Genomic DNA, 24,455 nt, shown 5'->3' with positions numbered 1-24,455 from the left:
ACTGAATGCAACTGGTTTGACTTTTTGTGAGAAGGAAATGCAAGTAAATGTGTATCTGATGCTAAAGAATGCACAATGCTTGCACATGGTCATAGGAAGTTAGTAGTGTAGTTCGTAAAGGCTGCATTGGCTAGCATACTCTATCCTTAACGGCACTTTCAAATCTTCGGGCACAAGTTTTACTAATACGGCTGACTATTATTATAGGATTAAGGACATTTGCTGTTACAGAAAAGACTCGTGCCACCTCTTCTCATGAACTGTGCGTGTGATTCCCAAGAAAGATGGTACAGTGCGCATACAAGATCTTTGTACTGATGTCTATCAAATTCATTCCACTGAAGTTACTGCATAAACAATATGGCTGTCATTGATTACAGATTACAGCTTTCATAAACATTACATTTACAGCTTTTGCCCTATTGTTTGATATTTAAAGGGAAAGGTACAACATTTTAATGTGTGTTCTGGCCTGCACTCGTGTCATTTTCATTTTTTTAAATTTATTTGTACATTTGTACATTGCATTTGTTTTTGTTTTTTTTTGGAGGTGCTATAATGTTATTTCTTGTTATTTAATTATTTGAATATTCATCATGACAGTTATCATCATCCCTGTCATGCTTGTTTGATACAACTCACTTATTGAGAGTTCATCAGTGTGATAGTAGCCCTGTCTCGCCCCTGAGTTGATGAATTGGACTTTGAACCATCTAACTATGTCTGAAGACAAGGCTCAGGCTGGATGGCTGCAGGCACCCTTCAGATCTCCGTCGGCCCTTGTGTTATTGCAGTAAACACCACAAGGGCCAGCTGGTGACCCTTTACACTTTGAGTAAAACTTCTGCTTTAATATTAGTCACCTTCTGCCTGGAATTTGAACTTGGGCAGAAGATTGGTATGAAGGTAAATATGTTGCAAAATGCAAGAGCCTGTAGACTTGATTTTGAGAACTTGTAGAATACGATGTGAGAACTTGTAAAACAAAAATCTTAACTCGTATGTTTAAATTTTCACTTGCAGAAAAAAAAAGTGAACTTGTACGTTGAAATTCACAAATGTGTAGATTGATATTTACATAAATACAATGACAGCTGCAAACTTGTAATCCAACATTTACTCACATTTATTTATTTATTTATTTATTTATTTATTCTTTTACCTGAGTCCATTTTCCAGTACAACTACAACTCTTGCATTTTGCAACATATTTACCTTCATAAGACTGTGTAGTGAATATTTCCGCTGATCTGTCACGATTGCACTGGAGGCAAGGAAACCTCCAGAAAATACAATATAACAAAGTGTAGTTACTGAAATGAATCATCAGCTTCACATACATTCTGCAGTGAAATGCACCCTTTCATATTTATTTTAAATTAATTTGCTTTCTTTACACTGTTCGGTGATCATGTCTGTCCTGAGGTTGTCTGTTTTGTTTGATGTATTTGCTTGCCTCCCATGTAGAATGAATGGGTATTCTGCATGTGAAATGCGTCTTCGTGCCGTTAGTGCTGTGTTTGGGATGGGTCCATGCTGCCAGTAATGATTTAACCAATGGTAAAAAAAAAAAAATGAACAGTGTAAAATCAAGCATTATGAAATATGTCTTTCCAATGGAATCATTTGCTTCCACATGTAGAGTACATTTTAAAGGCCTGATACATTTGAAAATGTAAATTGCCGGTGTTTTATCAGTTCTGCAACTGAAACTCTGGGGCTTCTGTGTATTAACTCAGGGAATAAGTTAAAGTACTCATTGTCTGCTAATGATTACAACAGGTCAAATACGATATTGCTTTTTTTCTGGCTACTGTTTTTTGGAAGATTGACTGACATGCCTTAGTCAGCTATCTTATGAGCTAGCAAACAGAAATTACATGATTTCTGTTGTTATGTCTCACAATAAGTGTATAAATGTATAACCACAAATTTAGATGCATAAATATCAGGTTCTCAAACTCTAACAACTTGGATGAAGCAAGGTTTGAAAAAACACATTTTGTTCAGACAGTGAGTGGAAAAACCTTACATAAGTTACACACAAAAGAACTGAGAAACATTGAGTAACGTTGGAGAATCCTGCTCATTCACTTTGTGAATGTGGTAATGTGGGCCATTACTTTGTGAGTGAGGTAATGCGAGTCATTGCTGAATGTAACTTGGTTTCACTTTGAGTCTTTTTTAGCGTATTAGTAAGTTGCTTTCTGTACACTAAGAATATTTTATAAAGACATCATGACTTTTTGTACTGTACAGGCTGGAGTGTATGGATTAGAATTATACCCTGCATATTGTAGTATGGGAAAATGGAATCATGGCAGCATTGTTTGTCAGTTGGGATGTTTAGTCATATGACATCTTCATAGTCTCTATGAAAAGGAAATCTTTTAGTATCCAAGTGGCGAAGACATTCATTTTTGCCAGCAGTTGAGACTTTTTTTTTTTTTTTTGCTATATTAGGCCTACTAATATATTTTTAGTTTTTTAGAGCTGCTGGGTACCTAGTTATCTAGCTAGCTTTAATGCATAACTAAATTGACAAGTGTTTCTGAGATCTTCAGTTGGCTGAAATAATATTGTATGCATATTCTTATTGGTCCAGCTGTTAATGGTATAGGCACATTCTGGCCTTTGCAACTCATCCTGGATTAGAATTTAAATTTTATTGTAACTACTTGCAGTTAAGATTCAGGATTGGCAATCTGATTTTAGATGTGCCATCAAGCGTAGAAACTAACCAGAGTTCTGTTTTCTTCAACTTGTTGTTAGTTACAGTAAAAAGTTGTGGCTATTGGCTGATTATGAGGAGAGTCCAATGGTAAGGAAAGTTTTCATTGGTATCAGAGAACTTGAGATCCTTAATGTTGTCTATGCCCGAGCTTTACCTTTACTGTAAAATCCAAGCAGAAGTCTCCTTACAAAGGTAAGGGAATGATCTGGTGTGGACAGAAGTGACCACATTCATGCAGCCACATAAATCTGCGTATGGGTTTGCCTTGTTTTTCATCCTGTGGGCTTTCTGTTTAGGGTGATGTAACATGATGGATGGCAGCCATATGTAGGCTGTTAAGTGGTTTGGGTAACCTGGAACAATCTGTTCTTTTGGACCGAACAGATGTTTTCGATTCTGCGTTGCACCCGCCTTCCGCGTTTCGTGCCAATTGTTTGTGATGGTAACTGCTCACGAAAGAATTAAAAAACCTTCATGGTCTTCCCATTGCTTAGAGGGTCCCTCCTCTTTCGTCTCTATTCTCAGCTCGGTTCTTGTGTCTCTTGCATTGCATCCCTCTTATTCCATGGCTCCTTTGGCTCTTTGCTGCGTCTCTACATTTACATTTACATTTATTCATTTTGCAGACACTTTTAACCAAAGCGACTTACAAGTGAGGTAGAGTACAACACAAGAAAAAAGCCATAAGGAGTCAACAATAATAGAAGCGCTGCGGTTTCAATGGTTGGCCAGACAAGGTACAAGCTAGCTGGTAGAGCTAACGAGTGCGTTAAACCATTAGCTTGAGACATGAAGGATTCCTTTAGGGGATAGTATTTCAGGTGCTCAGGTGAGAGCAGAAGAGCTGTGTCTTCAGATGTTTCTTGAAGACAGAGAGGGACTCGGCAGAATGGATGAAGTGTGTAAGGTCATTCCACCATCGGGGGACAGCGGCGGAGAAAGTTCTGGATAGCAATTTTGTGCTGGGATGTGACAGGACCACCTCTGAAGAGAGGGGGTCCCGTACAAACTCTGGTTAGTTTCTATGCTTGATGGCACATCTAAAATCGCCAATCCCAAATCTGAAATGAGAGTAGTTACAATAAAATTTAAATTCTAATCCAGGATGAGTTGAAAAGGCCAGGAAGTACCTACATCATTCACAGCTGGACCAATAAGAATATACATGTGATACTTCTGAAGTGAGCCTTTGAAGTAAACTTGACCAGTTAACTGAAAATTCTTGTTTTTTGTTGTGCACTTTACATTATTGGAATTTCTTCATGGTCTGTTGGCAGTTCTGCACACCTGTGGAAACCAACACTGATGAGGAAATGAAATGAAAAAAAATCACACTCATAGCAAACCTGGAAGGAGCTAAACTGGGGATAAAACTGTAGTATGTATGTAAATTGTAAGTAGACATTCTGCTTAAATTCATGGCCCATCACCACTGGAGTTAGAAGTTAGCGTACCCTCTGACTGTGAATCTGATACATCACTGATACATGCCCTCAATGTAATTAGGGTAATTAAACATGCTTTATTTACTCATGGAATAATCACTATTAACCTGCTACTCCATGCTTGTTAAAAATATTAAAGATACAATTGAAAAGGGCTGAAAGATACCAAATTTATACTTAGCTTGCTGTCTTCAAATATTCCATTCTGATCTTATGCAACTGTGTTCCACTTGCCATATAATAACATTCCTTTTATTAGCCTCATCCTACCTTAAAACAGTGACAGTGCTTTATCAAGCCTTGATGAAATTGCAACCCCCTGTTAATATCTTCAGTTTGACATATATGTCAAATTAATTGATAATAAGAGCTTGTTGTGGAAATAAAATGATATGAAAGGACATTGCAAGAGGGTGACCGAAGGATGAACTGGTATTTTAACTAGCAGAGGGTGACCTAAGAATAAACTGATATTTTGAATAGCAGAAGTGTTAGGGGGTGACCTTAGAATGAACAAATATTGTAAAAGGGTGACCTTTGACTGAACTGTGTAAACTGCAAACATCAGTGGAAGATGCTGGGCCATGGTGTATGTGTTGTATTACATTAAATTTTACATTACATTATTGGAATTTGGTAGACACTTTACAATGTTATCTATTATACTACTTGATATTTTTACTGAGGCAGTTGTGGGTTAAGTACCTTGCCCAAGGGCACAGCAGCAGTTCCCACATGGGGAATTGAAGCAGCAACCTTCCAGTTACAAGTCCTGCTCCTTAACCACTATGCTACACTGCTAGTCATTATGTAAGAAGAAGTGTGAAAAGCTGAAACTGCAGGTTGTCTCCCCTGCACAGGATGACATTTGTTTAACTGGCATACAAGTATTCAATCCAGACTTGATTAGGTCATGTCTCTGGCCTTTTGTGCAGAAACTAATAAGAGGAAGTATAAGTACAATAAGAGCGCGGTGCACCAGTTTCAATGTAAGCGAGTGCTCTATGTATTCTGTCTGCCCTCTGCACAGCGCAGAGTTGTCAGATACTATGCTTGTGTATGTGTTGACTCTCCTCTGGAGTGTGAGAATAAAGCTTTGCACCCCTGAACCAGCCTGAAGGCTCAGCGCAAGTTAACCTTTGACACTTGTAATGTCATTTCCTTCTTACACAAGGGTAGTCTTATGCAGAATAGTTGGCGTACAATTGAACTTTTTTCTAGATTGGACTGAATGCCTTCAGAGGCCCAAATGGAACCACCAGACCAGTGGTTTTCGAACTTTTTTCAGGCGTCCTACATTTTTTAAATCATTGTTATTTGCGACCCAAATAACAATCAAAGTAAACAAAAAGGCACTGAACATGTGATTAGAGCTCAAATGTCTCATTTGAATATCTCGTTTAATACAACATTATCATCACTATTATCACAATAGATACATTGTTTCAATGATTGCAGCAGGCCTATTATTATTATAATGAGTAGGCTATTATAAGAACACGTTTCTCAATAAGTGCTGGATAATTGTCATCAGCTTCGTCAGGACAAGTTTCTAAATAAGTATAGCTGTTGTATCTCTGTTGAACTCAGTTTTAAAATTGAGAAAGACAGGAAGCCATTTACTAATCACAGCTGTTATTCACAATGGCTTCATGCAGTTACTTAATACATCTGGATTTTATGTCAGCTAAAATGCACGCAAAGCATGGTGAAGTTCAGGTTGCCCACATGTTAATGCAACGCATATGATACACTGCAGTATATTGCCTCATGTGGCTGCAAGGTGTACTGCAAATAGAAAGTAATTTTACTCTTGAGGTAGATCTGCGTTGTCGAGTTGCAGTTTGGTTTGTGAAGCTTATATCTCCTGCCACCCAGCAGTGGTTACCATCCCAGACTTAATCAATTTGAAAAAATATATATGGCTGCTGGCTTTACATTACATTATTGCCATTTAGCAGACACTCTTATCCAGAGCAACTTACATCAATTACAGTTTTTTAACAATGTTATCCATTTTTACAGCTGGATATTTACTGAGGCAATTATAGGTTAAGTACCTTGCCCCAGGGTACAGCAGCAGTACCCCCATGGGGAATCAAAACGGCAACCTTTCAGTTACAAATCCTGCTCCTTAACCACTATGCTACGCTGCCATGAATACACGCACTATTTAAAGCACTGTCACTGGAGATACAGGCTTAAAATCCAAGTACCAGTAGGCCAGTGCGTATTGAATCTAAGTCTTGGGCCACATCAGCTAAATTTACTTCAAAGGGACTGGCTCAGATGGATGGTCTCATGTCTAAGATTATGTCAGAATGATGACTTTGTCTTTAAAAGGGGAATTTTGGTTTATTATATCCTGTAATCTGCTTTTTTAGATTGGTACCAATTCCATCTGATAAGAACTGCATGAGTACACTGGGCTGCACAACATCCAGACTTACTGTACATAAACCAAATAACCATAAAATGTGCAGGGAATACAACACTTAAGTAGAGATGGGGCTAAATGGAAGCCCTATCTTCATCCATTATCTGTACTGAGAGGTAGATTACAAACACTTTTGTACCCATGTGAAGTTGTCGCTGTTGACAGAATGTCTGATCATTAATTTTGCCATTAGTTTGGCCAAAGTAACAAATTATGTAACAAAACTATTTCACAATATTGTGCAATGGTTCTGGTTTGGTTATGACATTTTTTGTGTTTGTGGCAATGCTTTGTACCCTTACACTAAGAAAATCCCATATTCCCACATATGAAATTGCTGAGTGCGGTCATGTATAACAATAAAACCACATATATCCACATTGTCATCTCCAACGATCCTGCTAGCACCAAAGAGAAAAACAGTTGGAAAGATCAACATTGTAATTATGTTTTATGTGCATTTAAAATCTTCCATATGGGTATTCAGACATAACGCAGAGGGGAAAGAACACAGAGTACTCTGCCTGGTTTAAAGCTGCTCAGTGCCAATACGTTATTCACTGCCAATACATTTGATCTTTATGGCCTTTGCGGTTAAATACCTTGCACATAGTATAATGCCACTGTCACATTACAGTACATTTTCCAATGAAAATATTTTGTATTTGGTACACATGTACCAATGAACTAAAAAAAAACAATTTCAGTGATCAGGTTTCAGTGTTACTATGAATTATCCTAAAAGGGAAACAGGGATGGTCAGACATCCTGAGACTGAAGTATGCATTTTTTTTTCAGTGGAAGAAATGAACAATGTCCACTGTCTGCACCCTGTAGAGCAACTGAAATGCAATGGTACATAAGTATCATTATACTCTTGCAAGTTGTGTCTTTGCATTGATATGATAAAAAGGGCTGCATACAGTGCGTGACTGTGGATGAAGATAGCTTTTGTTAATCTTCAGCCATCTGTGTCTGGCCAACCAATGACGTGTGTCAGAGTTGTGTCTCAGGCAGCATGCTTTTAAAAAAATAGCCATCCCTCTGTTTTCTTGGAAATTACAGAAGTTGACAGGAACATTCCAGCACAAGGCACTGAAGACACCGCTGTGAATAATCTGTGCCAAGGATCCTGGGAAACCAGAATAAGAAGACACAAAGGAGACAATCCCTGCATGAATGTTGCTTATTTTCCACATTTTAAGTTTTCTTGCATGTGTGTGGGGCATTATTTTACAATAAAACAACTCCTATCGCGACACTTCATTTGAACAGAGATGTCCCGATGAAAGACTATTGGAGCAGAAGTATATCCAGAAAGTTCTGATTTGCTCCAATGGTGCAGCAACAGTATACTCTTACATATAATCATAACAGTATAATCCTACAATTAGAAAACTTGATTTTAGAGCAGTAGCATTTTCAGTGAAAAACAATGCCAAAATCAAGTCACTGATTATCCTGAAGTCCCTTGAATAAATATCACATTGGGTGGTGCAATGTTAATATTGCCCACCAATAAAAAACTGATGTGAACGTGATCAATGGCATGCAGTCCTGATAGCTCTGGAAGTTACGTAACATTGGCTCCTGTCCATCTGCTGGAACATTTAACAGAACTCTGTGTTCTGATTTTTTTTTTTTATGCTTTTTACCACTTAGGTTAAATTTAGAAAAGCACTTTCTTGACTCAGCCTCAGCCTCAGCATTGTTATCTGCATATGTCGAGCTTTGAAATGTGTTCTTTAATTTGTGTTTCTTGATGCAGAAGTTCAAGTTCCAGTTCAAGTCACATACAGGGGCACAGGGCAGGGCACAGAAATGGCACTGCACCTATAAAACTGGTGAGTCAGGTCCACAGTGCACTGATTGAGGGGCATTCTCCTGCAACATCAGATTACTGATTCTCAATATTCCAGCTCACCTTTTTATCTAGCAAAGACAGTTACTCTCACCAGAACATTTGTGGCAGAATATGAATATTATTGATTGTTTTTATGCTTGTTCATCATCTTGCCACCATACCATACCTCCTTATTTCAAGGTAGCACTTTCTGGTATATATCAAAAACAATTTTAAAAGAATAACTTTCTACTAAATAAGCAGTTCCTTGCCAGTTGCCCTATGAGTTGATATGATGTATCTAGTCCTGATTGCTAACTGGTCAATTAATGTTCCAGCCCTGTGCATACTCATGGCACATCACAACAGAAAGTACTGTACCTGGAACTAGGTAGCTAGCTATTGACCCTGACGTCATGAAGAGTTTTAAAATTTAGTTATATTCACCTATTTATAGTGTCTGCAGCCAATGTCTGTTGAAGAATAGGAAGACAAAGAATTACCTAACAATATGGGGAGGACATGCCATCATTTACTGATGAAGAGTACTAATACTGAAGGTTTAGGAAAGTAAACATGATTTTGTATTTGCACAACTGTGTTTTTGTCACTTAACTGCTGAAATACATCTGACTTTCATTTACCACAGTAAACACAGGGCCTTGGAACAGCAACTTCAATTATCCATGCTTAATGTTGCCTGAGAAAGTAATGATGTCTAACAGTGATCACAAATCTAGTTGTTGGAATTGGGACAAATCTACTGTTTGCTAGTTACTAAAAACCATTGTTCAATTATCAGAAGTGCCTGATTTCACAGCAGTTTTGCAGAAAAGGAGAACATGGCAAACATTCAACAAAACAGATTGACAACAGAAAAACAGCCTTTAATGTTGTACGTTTCTTTCAGGAGCAATATTCATATTAATATTTACAAGATGGCAGTGTTTCATCACAGGGTAACTAACCTTGCTAGTGGGTAATATATGATTCTGACTAAAGTAGCTAGCAGCTGGAATTTAGTTAGACAGCTCAATAAGTTGCCATATCCATATCCAGCCATTAATCAGTCATTTAACATTAGTTGGTAGGCTATGATTATTTCAGTTTTTCTCTTTTTCCTCTTATTTTGAATGTATTTTTTAAGGTGACAGTCGGTAAGTGTCCAGTTCAGTACAAATGAACTATGTGTTGTATTGTAATGACATTCATTGTTTCAGCAACAAAAGAATAATTTTAAAATGTCTGTAATGTTAATCATAAAGCTTCTAACAGAAAATCTGTAAGGAACTGAGACCCTGATGTATGAATATGTACATGGCTAAGGGGAAGGAGATTCTTTTAAATGACCCATTGCTTTGTGAGTAAAAATCGTCTTTCTGTAAAGAAGGGTTTTATATTGCTTGGTAATCTCATACAACCACCCATTTGTCCTCTTATGGCTTCTGCAGTTTTGTGAAGTGTGCTTGGTTTAATTACTTTTCCTGTTAGGAGTCCAGCTATTCTGTGACACTGCCTGTAATTAGGACTGGGTATTTACAGTGTTTGCGCTTTGCCAGTGGTGACGTGGGCACTGTTCCTCTTTCCTGCCCCTTGCAAAGACTTCTTGTCAAGACTGTAAATTGCTAGACAATGAGTGCTGCCTACTATGTGAACAGGAAGAATGTGTGCTGTCTTTTGTAAATTACACAATGGTTGAAAGAGAAGACAAAGAACACATGTCAACACACATATGCACATGTTTACAAATACTGTATTCAGGAAGAGAGAACATGGTGGGCATTAATTATCAAAGTGAGGCAGTATCTGTTTGATGCCTGTTTAACACATAAAGAGAACACATACAGAATCAAGTAACAAGTTAATTATGAAGAAAATATATACAGGATTAAGGAAAAAGTTAATCGTAGTTAGTATGAGAGATTTTAAGAAACCTGAAAGAACGTAGTAGAATCCTTTGAACATCACAATGTCTCGTTACAAAAAGTCGCAGTTGTTTGGTGCCATTTCCTACGCGGCGTATTGTCTAACCATCTTGTGCAAGGGTGTCTCTGTTTCTTTGGCGTCTGAATGCAACAATGAATGTGTGAGAATCTGCAGAACTGACTATTACTGTAGCGATATATAATGATAACAACAAAATACTGGGCAATGCACATTAGAATGCTCTACCTAAGAGTTTCCCATGAAACATGTTCAAAGAAAGCACCATTTGTATGCAGGCAAATCAGCATGCAACTGGTGTGGTCAGTGGTTTCCTGCTTGTTTCACGTGTTTCCTGCTCTGGTTATAGAGCAGACCATGTCAATTTTAAAATAAACCAGAAGTACAGCATCATTTGACAGAGGCGATGTTTAATGGTCTACAAACCTGGGAATTTCATGATCACAATGTCTGCCATGATATACATGGAAACTGGGATTGCTCTTTCTTCTCGTGCACTTTTCCATGCATCGAAAATATTTCTACAATTAAAATACTAGCAAAAATCCTGAGAAATGGAATGAGTGCCTCGTTCTACTGGACAACCCATTCAAGATATGTAATCTTTATTTTAACCTAATATTCCTAACTATCCAGAGGCAGTAATAATGAATCTGTACTTCATCTCTACAGATACTGAACAAAAAATCTGGGCGTGGCACTCAAGTAACAAAGACCAATTAACAGAGCTTTACAGCCACCACCCCCCACCCCCCTAAAATGATCTGTCGTAAATATAAATTACCAGTATAGCATTTTAAAATAGTACATCTAAAAAGCTTTAACATTACCATTTTAAATTGCCATTCATACAAGAAATGCCATGTCTATACAATTTAGACAAATGTTAAAACAATTTATGCTTTAAAAACAAAATCAATACATTTTCAAAGGAAAAGTGCTCAATTGTGTATGAAAGGACAATATTGATCACAGAGGGCCTTCGGATAATTGTTTTTACGTACTGTCAGAGTGCATGGCTGTGACCAGATGCCCATCCCGTTTCCAGTGAAACATTACACACTTCCACCAAACACTTTTATCCCCCGTAACAGTACAAAAGTGTGATTACACAGGTCACAGACACAAAGGAATGCTGTTATTGGCAAGGGGTTTTCCTCCGGCCTACCAAACAAAGAGCAGATTCATTCCACCGCTGAACCTAATACCGCCATTCACGCTTTCATCCTGCATTCATCAGCATTTGCCAAGCTTACATTGGGCTGTGATAAAGCTGCACTAATTACTGACGCATCCTTTTGAACTGTCCTTTTCAATTTGTCAAAGTGTTGTTTTTTGTTTTAGTTGACAATATTTTTCTTCGCGGTTCCATTTCGCTCGAATTTCCATATTAGTGTATCCAGTTGGTGCTGAGATCCATCCCTCAGTTATTTTCCTGTGAAACTGTAGTTTCCTACAAAAGACAACATGGAGCCATGAGCATGACATGACAACTTACTAGGTGGAATGGAGGACAAGGTGGAATGGACAAATGAGACTATATTTCTGCGCTAAAAATTTTAACGAACCATTTAACCATGCATACCATAAGCCTCAAGTAACTGTTTAAAAATATCATTAGTTGAGCTTATTATTAACATTCTACAAATATTTCTAGTCTGATACAGCATTCATTTTCACCTCTCTTTCAAAATACAGGAAGCATGTGAAAAAGAACTTTGTCTCAACCCAGGCAAAGTGTTTGGGTGGGCATACCAAACGTCCACTAAGTGGAAATCCCTTACAATGATGCAGGATGAACACCTGATGTCCAACCAAATACTTCCCCTAGGTTAATTCTTTTCAGAGAATCATTATTTGTGCCCTTTAAGAAACATGAAATCTTCACACAAAAAAGCACAATACAGGGAAAGGTGGGAGCGAATAGTGGTGAGGTAAGCACAAGGTAGTCAAGTGAATGTGCATATTGTCTAATCTTATCAAAGCCCTGGTGTTGTAACATTCTCGGGGCCAGACAGTAGTTTGCTCAAGGTAAGCTTAAGCAACTCTGAGCCTTCAGATAAGTCTGTTTCATTTACCAAAGCAGAAGCGAACTCCTACAAATACCTCCGGTCTGCACCGGTTGACAACGTGTAATGCAGGCTGGCACATGCTAAATAAATTAGGTCTCACAGAACAGGCCGTGTTACAGTTACACGTCTGCTTTCTTGTGGAGACAGATTCCTGGAATTCTCTCCCTGGGTAGAGCATGGAAATTTCCTCAGATAAAAAAAAATTTGCTAGACTCTTGAAGTCACAAGGAGGTCCCCCGATTCCAACAAATAGTGTTTAATGCAGGAGGAAAAAGGCAAACAGGGCAATGGATTTTATACTGCACACCCCTCAGCATATTGATATTGCCGCAAATCAATTGTCTATAAATGTATCCACACTGAAGGATTTAGAAAAGAAAATGTGTGTAGGTTCTATTACTGAACTGCCACCCCTTACAAGGAGTTACTCCCATCTATTACTCAACTTCAGGCATGCATAAAAACAGTCTTGAGTGTACAGTCTAATGAGAAAATACATGTTTGTGATGACTTGCAAATTTTGTGACATAACGCATATTTCCTAATAAATAATGTGCAGAAATATGAATCATACAGCATTTCATATAAAATTTTTTTGATTAGATTTTCACGTGATCTTTTCAGTGTTATGCAACACCTAAAATTTTGCTAAAAACTGATGTGCTTTCAGTTTTTTTTCAGAATCCTTTTATACACAGCACACCACAATGCTATCCTTGCTATATCCAGAATTTCCATTACTGTATCTGAAACAATATCTGACTTTTCCTCGTAAAATTCCATTTGCTGTTTAAGTAATATTTCATCCCTGTGCAATTGACAGTAGACCTTCATGATTTCTCACTGCTACTCATTCTTTAATGATCAAGTGAACAATATTATCTGACCATGCTTTAAAAATCACACCCGATTCCAGAATTCTAAAGGAAGGTTCAGATAATGATGAACACTTTTATGTACTTGCACCAATATATGCTATTTCAAGCAAAAATTTGTACAGTTTGCCTATAAAATGCTGTGTTGTGAGTCTATTTTGTTGAAAGTTTGTACTTGGTCTTCATGAATGGAAAGTATCTCAAAACACATTCTGCCAGTGCTGTGGAGACAGATTGTTTTCATGCCTTCCAGACCAATTGGCGATGATCAAGCGGGCAGGGGGCCGGTTTACAAAAACACAGTCACATTCCATTAGAATGAATGTTGTCTTCCACACTGACCCACTGTCACCACTTTTGCCCTTCTGCAAGACTGTCCAACATGGTTTGGCTTCTATGTGACATTGCTTTGATTTCTGAACTTCCCTCAGATAACTCACGGGCCCACCACAAAATAAAATTCTGGCATGGACACACAACACAACAAACACAGCGATTATGAATTAATCACCACAGATGACCTTTGATTTGGGTGACGTGCTGTGGAGAGAAACTTACAGCATGAACACAAGTGGCGCTGCGTTTGAACATTTTACAGCTCAGCCTAGAGCTGAGGTCATTTGGCCCATATCAATTAATTAATGGCCCGCGAAGTGTACTTTCAAACCCCATGCCATTCAACTGATAAATGTCTCAAAGAACACTTCAGTCACTCCAGGTCCATTCATCAAAAGTACTTTTCAGGAATTCAGTAGGTTACTCAGAAATTACTTGCGAGACGTATCACTACATAATACGGAGTGAGAAAGCCTGTAATATTTGACGAACGCTTACTCCATAGACAAAAGTCAGCAGTGCACGTCTCACCAGAAAAACAAGACAGAGCAACAGGTGGCAAACACAGCTGGAATCTTCTTTAAGAGCATCCAGCATGTTTCAACAGAAACAGAACACACCTGGGTGTTGTTTCCCTGTTTCTCTCCTCTCTTCTCTTTTCAATGACACGTCTCAGTATAAATTATGTGAAACCATAATAGGTTAATATTGACATTAATTGCTTATTAATACTCTGCTTTCAATCAAACTGAACATTTAAGGCAGTCCCCACAAAAAAGTGCACTGGCTATACAGACTACAATCTTTAAGGTTCTCAACCTTAGGTGCAGGAGTGCAAGAGTGTACTGTAGGTCAGCTTTGCCTAACAGCAATGGTAGTAAATGAGGTCAGGGCGGGGAAGGGTGGGAGGAGTTAAGGTGGCTAATAATTAATAAGCGTTAAGTAAATTCTTGTAATCCTTACAAATGGAGTCCTTTCTCCGTATTTGCTCCAGAACGTCATCTTGACGGTGTTCTTGTGCCCCGTCCGCTGGTCGAAGGTCTGGCAGTGCTGGAAGGGGGGGCTGTACAGGTGCAGGCTGGCGGCGCATTCCGTGTGGCTGACGTTCTCCACCCGATGCAGGCCGATGGAATCTGAGGCACACAGACAGACAGAGCACGTGCATTGGAACCTGCCATGTCCACATAACCGGGAGGCCGGTCTGTGTCAGCAGGTCTCCTGAGGCGCAATCTGGAGCAAGGCCCGGTGGCGCAATGGCTGCTTTTCGGCTGGTCACATGCCCTGGTGGTGTGACCTCCGAGGGCCTGTCGGACCCCTCAGGTACTCACCGTTGATGTAGGCGCACTGGTTCTCCTGCAGGATCCTTTGGGATTTCTGCTTCATCTCGCCGTGTGATTTGCGGTCTGGCCACTCGTACAGCGTCTCTTTCAGCTGGCCTTGGAGCAACTTCATGAAGCAGTGAGAGTCTGTGTGGTCATGGATACTGCTGCAAGTGGGGAAGAACACACGCAGACTTAGAGCTGGCCGAGAGTGGCATTCCTGCGCTTGTCAAACACCGTTGGCCCTTTGGCCACCTGCTAGTAAAGTCGCTCTATCATGCAAATGTACATCTCTGTGATATAAACTCCTAGATACCCCTTAGAACCTCTAAGTGTCCTTAAGCTGTGGCTGTTTCACAAAACATCATTCATGTAAATGTAAGTAGGCTTGACAGTATATAATTCCAGTCTAACATTCTAAATCTTAGTTGACTTTTTTATCATTTCTAATTAGATTTTTAGTCCCCTGGTATGTGTTGTTTTAAGGTCACCTCCACTATATTATCTTGGCAATAATTCAGAAATGCTTATCGCATTTTTTCCTTGATATACCTTGTCTGGCCTTGAATGATTTGTGCGCACTGCTCAGCTGTCAGCAGATCTTATCAGGGCGCTCCCCATCTCCCTAACCTGGGTTTCTTAATAATGTAGCAGTTATATCACTGCAGAAAGCACAGAGTATTTATGGTGCAGAAGTGTTTGTATTGTGACAGTGGGGAAGATTCAATTTTTTTTTTACATCAGTCCACTGCTTCTCAATACGATGGATGTGCTTCTCTGAATTCAAAGTGTTTCTCTGCAAGATTAGAGAGAAAGCACACTCGTCTCACAAAGAAGCTCTTTGTATTTGCGGAGAGATACTCTGAATCCAGAGAAGGACACGGCACCTGCGACCTTATAAAAAGGAATCCCTCTCCGCGGGTTTGTTTTTATGGGCTGTGTTTTAGACAGAGCTAAACACTGCACTTCTGAGTGTTGTGATCAACCTGAAAATGAACGGGCAGAAGGAGACATTAGGTAGCATGCTCTAAACGGAGTGGAACCTCATCTCCCAGCTGCACGTTGCATGGCCAAAGTGTTATCAGTGATATCCCACCTGCCATGGCCTTCACCCCAACAGAGAATCATAAGGTTGAACTTCCCATTCCCTTCATCCACGAGGTTCCTGGTGTATCTGTATGAGACAAGAAAAACAGAATGTACAATAGGCTGAACTCTCACCTACCATTCAGATTTTTCCCCTCGTGTTTTAGAGAAAGTGGGGATCAACACTGGGAGTGGAATGACTATGGGTGGAGATTTACAGTAAAAACAAGATTACGCTCACATAACAAGCTCTGGCACCAGGCCAAGGGACTATGGGCTTGAATGAGAGGTGAAGCGCAGCTTATGGGTTCTTCAATGAGATACATCAAATAGGTTCTCCAAAAAAAAAAAAAAAAGAAAAACCTTAGGGAGTTTGAAAACTTATCCACAGTATGTATTGTACACTTTAAATCAGCCTGCATACAAACACCTCCAACACAAACAATGGCAATGGACCGGGTCACAATGAGATCAGTTTAAATGGCCAGTCAGGGCATGGTAAACAGCAGACACCATGCTCTCACAGATATTACGCAAGGTGTTTTTCTTCAGTTCATCATGCTTGCCTTCAAATGCACTCTACATACAGGTGCAAGTCTTTGAGAGAAACATTGAACTGAGTTTGTAGGTATATACTAAAAAGCAAACACTATGATACTAGAAATATGTCATTTATTTTGGCAAGTATTTGAGGCAATTACATTTATGCCAGGTGTTTCTATACACCAATGGTTAAAAGAGTAACATGTCAGAGTTGAATTCAACTCAAATATTTCATAGTAATGAAACACAACTTGTCTTTTCGCATCAACATGGATTATTTAAAAATTTCTTTATGAGAATTTAATCAGGGCTAGTTGTCACACATGCATTTAAGTATAGCCAAGAGTATGGCTGGAGACAATACAGTTACCTGAGTTTCAAAACCTTGATAGGTAAAATACTTGTGCTATTTATTTGTTGAAAAGACGAGAATCTCCTTGTGTAAGTCAATAAAAAGTAACGGATTTATAAACAGCACTGTTAAAAGTGATGACTGAATGATGAAGAATGCTAACTATGTTAATATTAGCACACTAAATTCCTTGTTTAACCTTATATTAAATTGGCATTTACATAAATATAGATTTTCCTACTTTATAGATAATGTTAGCTGTTATGGTGGTTATAAGGGCTGGCAAGCTGTCAACAAAGATTTTGCATTAGATATGAGAAGCAGACCTCCACTAAAAAGATGATAGATATTAAGTAACATGGTCCAGCAAAATTAAACATGTCATTGGTGGGATCTTCCTTTTCTTCCATATTTTCATAATTAGGGCAAGCTTGTGCTTGCAAAAATGTGAAAGTGTTATGCAACCTATTTGGTTCCAGAAATCCCTGCAGGGCTCATGGCACAAACACCCTGTGCAAGAACAACACAGACAGCCTTCAAAGTGTCAGCGCCATTGTGCCCCAAATTAAACAGAATAAACATTTACATAACAATTCACTGGAAATGACCTGTACCCTTTTTGTTTTATATTGTGCCCAGCAAAGTCTAAGGTAACAGATTTCTAGATTACAATTGCAGTTTATATATTAACCTTATGCCATGGTGTCTGTGCCTTGGGTGTAATTTTTACAAGCATCTGGAGGGGAAGGTTTGCAAGGAGCACAATGTTGGAATCCTTTTTTATTCTTTATTTAACCTTTACCCTTATTCAACCATGTAAATCAACTGAGAACTTTTGAGGGGATCAGGTATACGGATTTACATAGCCTGTGAACTGTAGGGTATAAGTCACTGATCTATATCTAGATTATTGGTATGAGCAGGTGTTCAAGACCTAGTTTCAAGCTATGTGCATCTAGCTGTTGTAATGCACAGCCTGTAACGTTAAGCTGTTCATTTTCTCTTTTAGATTTTAATTTCTGTTTTATTTTCGATTGTTTTTTTAATGTAAATTCGTATGTTATATTGTTTATTTGATGTATAAAGTATAAGACTATAAGCATCGCATATGACAAATCCTACCGGCAAAGCGGGCCATTCGTGACAACTATTACCAACACATTGGTTCGCAGGAGACTGTATGACACGAGACAAAACGACCATTCGTTGCAACACCTTCCTCCCACATGTGATGTATCTGAACATCCAGTTCCCGCTGTTACTTACAAACAAGTAAAAAATACTTCTGTCCCACGGCAGATCATATTTTAACCAGCTCTGCGGGTGTGGGTCTGTACTCGCATTCTGATTGGTAAACCTGTCCCCACCCTCCACTGCCTCCAGAATAATATCCACTCAAAACATTTCACGACAGACTTGAACGCCCATGTGCCGCCGTCTGTTTTTCCGCACAGAAATGTGAAATCCCGTGATTAAATGCACATCAGATCCAGCAGGTTTAGATTATTTAAATTTTCTTTGAATGAAATATTCCTACACATGTTATAAAAACGAACACATTAGAAATAGGCTACCTTCCCATAATACATTCCATGTTCAGTCAAGTACCCTGTACAGTAAAGCAGACCACCACTAAAAAGTATGAACTGTGGAAAAATGCAAAGACTATACTGCACAAAAAAGTCATATTAAGTTATAGTAGGCTTCAATAACGTTGAGTCTCTATTTATTGTAAAAGGTAGAATACAAATGGAATGATCGATGTTAGCCTTTGACCTGATTGGAATTTGCCGAAATAACCAATTCAAGATTGCTTTCGACAGATATTGTTAAGTTGTTCATTTATATAAATAAATATTTACTAATCATTAATGAATCACAAACAACTCTCGATTATACCACCTAAACCTAAAATAAGGTTCTCGAGCTGCTCTCTCTGCTCAGCTCTCTCGAGCTGCTGCATGCAGCTATGTGGTCTAAATTTAGACCAGTACACTTAGACCAATTCCTTAGGCTAACAGTTGTGCCCTCATTGCGTCCCATTCAAAATCAATTTTCATATCACAATGCATGTTTAAACTCAATCTCCAACTACTCGCTAAAACATGTGCTAACATGTGATATGCACTCAATTCAGGCTGCTGTGTGCAAACGTTCGTGTTTATATTAATGATCCTATTAATTGTCCTTTCTGAGTCATTAAGCCCCTTTTCTACTCTGGTAAAACTATAATATGGCACATCTTCTTAATACTGTGCAATAGTATATAGAAATTGCTTGTTTTAAATTACTCTGGATAACAGACAGTTGTTTAGTTGTTTTTCTCTTAAGAAAAATAGTGGCTCGTGTTATTGAATACTTCTCAAAAAGGGCACCCCCAACCACTTATTAACTCCCCAAATAGTAGGGTAAGCCTGGTTGGAGGATTTCCACTTACCAACTAAATCTGCTAATTAGGGTCTTTTATTATACTTGCTTTCATCCTTGTTCCCTTTACAGTTATGCAGCAGCAGCAGCAGCTGCAGCTGCAACAACAACGACGAAGACAACAATAACCATTACCATAATCATCATTACCTGAACTGGTCGAATTTCGCGTACTTCATCCATTCATGTGGTTTACTTTCATAGGATTCCATTAAAGTCTGCACCTCTTCAATGTTAATGCGATCACTTGAAAATATCTCGTGCAACACTTTGATCAGATCGTCTAGTGTTTCTGGTTTCATCACTTCGGTTTGCTCCATCGTGAATTTCAGACTGCGAATTCCTGCCACGTTACTTCTATTTAATTAATGGGCATCGCTTACTCTTTATACAATTTGGGAAGAAGTTTGGTTGGACTGTACCAATATGATACGTGGTGAACTCCAAACGTGACTCAACAATTAAACATATTTGTATAGAAAAATGACCACTATATGATAATTATACCATAAGTTTCAAATTATATTACAGTTGACCATTAAACTGATACACGGAGGCTTTATTTTCAAGCCCTTCCGTTCGATGTGTCCCGTTCAAAACTCCCCATGGCTATATTGTGATGGTTTCGCCCTCGCTGTCCAGTGTGGTGCTCTGTGACAATAAACGTGCCTATTCCAGTTTTCTCTTTTACATTACAGAAATTCCAAGGTACCTTAGACCGCTTTTAATATGTGACTGAATTCTTTTTTAAATGATACTGGAAAAATTGCCCCAAATCGATTCATTACTTATTTGTGACCTAAACTAAGGACCTGTCAATAGCATAAATATTGTGGCAAGAACTACGAAATGCAGACAAAGGGGAGGGAAACGTCCTCATCCGATTTCAAATACTTTACCATATGCAAACAGTCTTATCTTTGTTAGTTATTTGTCCATGATAATCTTATTATGATCACATTTATACAAACACACAACCTTTAGGCCACCTTGCAACTTGGCAACTTGGCCAAGTAATTTGAACCGTTCTTAGAAAAATTCTTGAAAAATAGTTCTTAGCTCTCGCTCATGCATTTGAAAACTTAGCCATTTGTATCATAGCAGAAATATGAAGAGGCTGCATTTAACTTAGATGAATGTCACATAGCCTTACAGTTGGTCTTAAAAGTGAGAGAGGACAACACACATTCTTATACCACCCTCAAAAATAAGGTGAATTTGACAATTCAAAGAAGACAACCATATGGCCCGGCCTCTTGAAAATTATTGTGTTTGACTGCTCAGGACTTGTGGAAAATAATAAAGTGAATCTATATTTTAGTTGAGGTCCAATTCAAGTGATTAATTTTTATTTATTAATTAAATTAAAATGTGATTTTCCTCTTTCAACTACCCTTTCTGTACGCATATATTCATTGCTCACACCATAACCATAGGCACGTGTGAGTATTAAAGTAATGAAGAGCTGCATGCCTGTTCATCTTTTCACTCGGTCCACATTTGGGCATTTGGGACATGCCCGTAAGAGCGGTGTAATGGTTGGATAACAGAATATGAGACTGAAGGACAGTAAGTACAGTTTATGGAATCTTGAAAAAAGTGTTTGCATGTTCTGCAAATTCAGTGCCCCCGTAGTGACTTCCTCCTCCTCGGACCACCCCTTCCAACAGATCACGTTCACAGGTCAATCCAAAAACTAGCACCTAGCCTTCAAATCAGTCCGTCTGTATTAGGTTAGGTCATTCTTGAATCACCATGTCAAGTGGACATGATATGTTCTCACGGCAATATGGGTCATCAAGACAGTATGCATTCGCTGAAATCTGGGTTACTCTGAATTATAGACAAATCAGTGAAGTCAGTCAGCTGTTGATAAATATAGACATAACCAAACAGCTGGTGCAGATGATATCATGTAACACAAACATAGGAAGGCAACCAGCTGACTATGCCTGATTTGAAGGGAATATATCCAAAAAACAGCACTTAAATGTCACATTAGAGGTGTAAAATAAAACACCTTAGGAATATAGTTTAATATTAGTCAATATAATGCTGCTCCATACGATCTACTCTGCAACATTCAAATATATAATTTTATGTGCATATTGTATCATATATTGCAAATTATACTCAGTTTATATACATAAATGTGTCTGTCAACGTAGCAATAATTAACATATTTTGTTTTATATAAATAGTCTACGAGGGAAGAACCACTTATGTCAAGTTTTTTTTTTTTCTTGATAGTGACACCTATAAATGAGATGGATGGTTGATGCCCATAAACTGGAGTGCCCAGCTATTCTGGTTATTAGTCGTTTGTTATGCTCCTATGTTTGATTTTCAAGCTAGCACTAAAACCAACAGCGAAAATTCAGTTCAGTTCGTAAGCGTTGCCACGGCACTAAGATCTTAGTGTTAGCTGCCGCGTTGGCCTTAAAAATGGGTTATGCTCTGCTACCATCTAGTGGATAAAAGTGTTAAACAAAAGTAGTCATGAACTGATACCGTTAATCCGGTATTATTATTATATTACTATCTAATATTATATAATATTATTATATTATATTATTGTTGCATTATGTATTATTATTACATTGCAACAGCTGCGGTATCGTATGCTTAACTAGGGTTCTTGCATTATTTTGTTCATTTTGCATATACTATAAAATTATTGCTGTAAACATCAAATGGAAAAGAACATAAGTCTGAGGAAACCAGGACATGTGGTGGAGTGAATGTAACAGTTGATTTGCAATACAAGTAAAAAAAGGTCTATAATTAAAACAAACATTGAACTAGGAAACATGCTGGAACCCATATTAATGGATCACTCAGTCTCAGGTTTAATGCTTCAAAATTGATTTACTTTTGCACCATTTACAATCAGACTGAAAGACAGCACCTAAAATAGTCAATTCCTAGAGGGAATAAAAAAATTGCAGTATGGGAATGGAAATACGTTTTTCTGACTGTGGATTGCATGAGTGGATTGAGTGACTGAATTACAATCCTGGACTCTTGTACAGAATATTAAAAACTGAAAAAGTGAAAATATGTTAACACATGGAAAGGGTGAAGTAAACTTTAAAACACCTGAACAAATTACCTAGCCCATTGACATTAAATATATTAACTTATTAAATAAATTCATCATCAAGTCTGTAGTCTTCCTTCAAAATAAGTAATCTGGCAGATTGAAAAGGCCAAAGAATGCAAGCCTATACACTCTCAAAGAAATAGCAATTTGATTGCATCCAGTGTTTGACTTGGCCAAAAATAATATTGATCTACTGCAATAAAAGATAGGCAACAGATCATGCAGATGTGTGCTGCACTTTATGGGGACATAATTTATGAGTACATTTGGAGTTCACACGGTTTAAGCTTCACAAAATGGTTCAAAAGGGAAGAAAAGCCATCATTGTGCATGTGATGTATAAATGTGAAGCAACTTTCAGGACTGAGCACAATCTGTTTGTTAAGAAGGTTTAACCCTTGCTCAAACAGTTTTCTATTACAGTGACACCATGAGTTTAATCGATAACGTTCTGGGTGTGTGACATAATCACACACTCCAACTCTTTAGGATCCTCCCACAGTTTAGCAGTGGGCCAGTCTGTCAGAATAGCTGAGTTTGCATGCTGCTGTGGTTACATATGGAATATGCAGCACAAGGTCCAGATGGACCTCTCTAGCCTACTATATACTTAGTGGTTCCACCTTCATGTAGGAAACCTTCCCTCACCAATCTTGTCTGTCTGTCTCCCAATGCTCCTCTCTGTATCCTGGGAGAAGTGATGGAAACCAGAGTACTACAGTGCCTCTGCACTAATCTAGGAGTTAGAGATACCTTATGTGGATTCAGTGCAAAGCAGACCTGTTTTGAAATGGAAGAGAGACCTGATGGCATCTGGCAGTGGTGAAAATAGAGCCTACAGGCCCCTGTGTATTTAACAATTGATAATGTCTCTCCCTCTACTTTCTCTCTCTCTGTCCCACTCTGTCTTCTGAATTCTTTCACTTTTTTTGCTCTCTCTACTTCCTCTGTCTCTGCTCCCTTTCTCCCCATTAAAAAACCCTCCTCTCGTCTTCCATCCCAATTCACATTTCTGCCCTCTGTTTCAGTTCAGACTATCCTACTCTTCCTACATTTCAGTTTTTAGTATGGAACAGCTGAAAAAGCAGCAAAAGCTCTTTGTGGATGCTCTTCGTGGATTACAGCTCAGCGTTTAACACAATCATCCCGGACATATTACTTACCAAACTGTTCAAACTACAGATCCCCCTCCTCACCTGCACCTGGATCAAACATTTTCTCACAAACCGCCAAGGCCTTAGTGAAGAAGGCTCTACCTCAATACAACTGTGCAATTCCACTGTGCACTTTAAGTAGTTTTTAAAAGGCCATATTATTGCACAAGTTTTTCTTTATATTTTCTTTACATTTACATTACATTTATATGTGTCTTCTTTTTAAATTTGTATTTTATTGTATTTATTGTATTTTATTTTATATTATTCCTATACCCAATGTCGTGTGCCTTATTTGTATTTTGTTTATATAAATGTTCCACAGTGCACTGTTGTTGCAGACCACCCACAATTTCGTTGTACCCCCACCGTGCAATGACAATAAAGTCTATTCTGATTCTGAACTTTTCACAGTAGCACATTTTTTGTCCTCACTGTTTCACCTCTGTTTACATAAACTGCATTTTATTTATAGGTTAGTGTAGCCTAATAAATTCAGATAAAAAAGAAACTTAGACCCTTTGCTAAATGTCTTTACTTTGTATATTTTCATTTCATATTCGTGTATATTTTTCACTGTGGACATAAACATGTGATGCATTTTACCCAGATTTAGCTACGCATAATTGTTTTGTCACCAATATTAAGGAGATTGCCTTTCACTCACAATCTGCGGATTCATTTTTGCCTCAGGACAAAGAGACACACACAGTTTTCTTTTACTGGTGCAGTGACATTCGACACGCAAGACAGGGCAACAAGGAACTGTACATCGTGTGACTCTG

General features: G+C 38.3%; 1 protein-coding gene across 1 annotated transcript; it reads right to left on the bottom strand.

Annotated features, from left to right (window-relative positions):
- Nucleotides 1-10,196: 10,196 nt before the first annotated feature.
- On the bottom strand, nt 10,197-19,765 carry cdo1 (cysteine dioxygenase, type I). The gene is made up of 5 exons (XM_036527409.1): nt 19,564-19,765; nt 16,102-16,179; nt 15,015-15,172; nt 14,650-14,819; nt 10,197-11,856 (listed from the first exon to the last, which is right to left on the bottom strand). Exons 1-5 carry the CDS (start codon nt 19,731-19,733, stop codon nt 11,827-11,829), a joined length of 606 nt encoding a protein of 201 aa, XP_036383302.1. The 5' UTR covers nt 19,734-19,765; the 3' UTR covers nt 10,197-11,826.
- Between the last annotated feature and the right edge of the window lie 4,690 nt (nt 19,766-24,455).

The sequence above is a fragment of the Megalops cyprinoides genome, chromosome 4 (genome assembly GCF_013368585.1).
Source record: "Megalops cyprinoides isolate fMegCyp1 chromosome 4, fMegCyp1.pri, whole genome shotgun sequence".
Taxonomy (NCBI): domain Eukaryota; kingdom Metazoa; phylum Chordata; class Actinopteri; order Elopiformes; family Megalopidae; genus Megalops; species Megalops cyprinoides.
Note: the sequence above shows the minus strand (reverse complement) of the source record. Positions and strands in the feature narration are given on the sequence as shown.

Coding starts and splice junctions, on each gene's coding strand:
- cdo1 (XM_036527409.1), bottom strand. CDS start 19,733: ATGGAGCAAACCGAAGTGATGAAACCAGAAACACTAGACGATCTGATC. Junction 16,180..19,563: donor GCGAAATTCGACCAGTTCAG/GTAATGATGATT, acceptor TGTCTCATACAG/ATACACCAGGAACCTCGTGG. Junction 15,173..16,101: donor TGGGGTGAAGGCCATGGCAG/GTGGGATATCAC, acceptor CCCCACTTGCAG/CAGTATCCATGACCACACAG.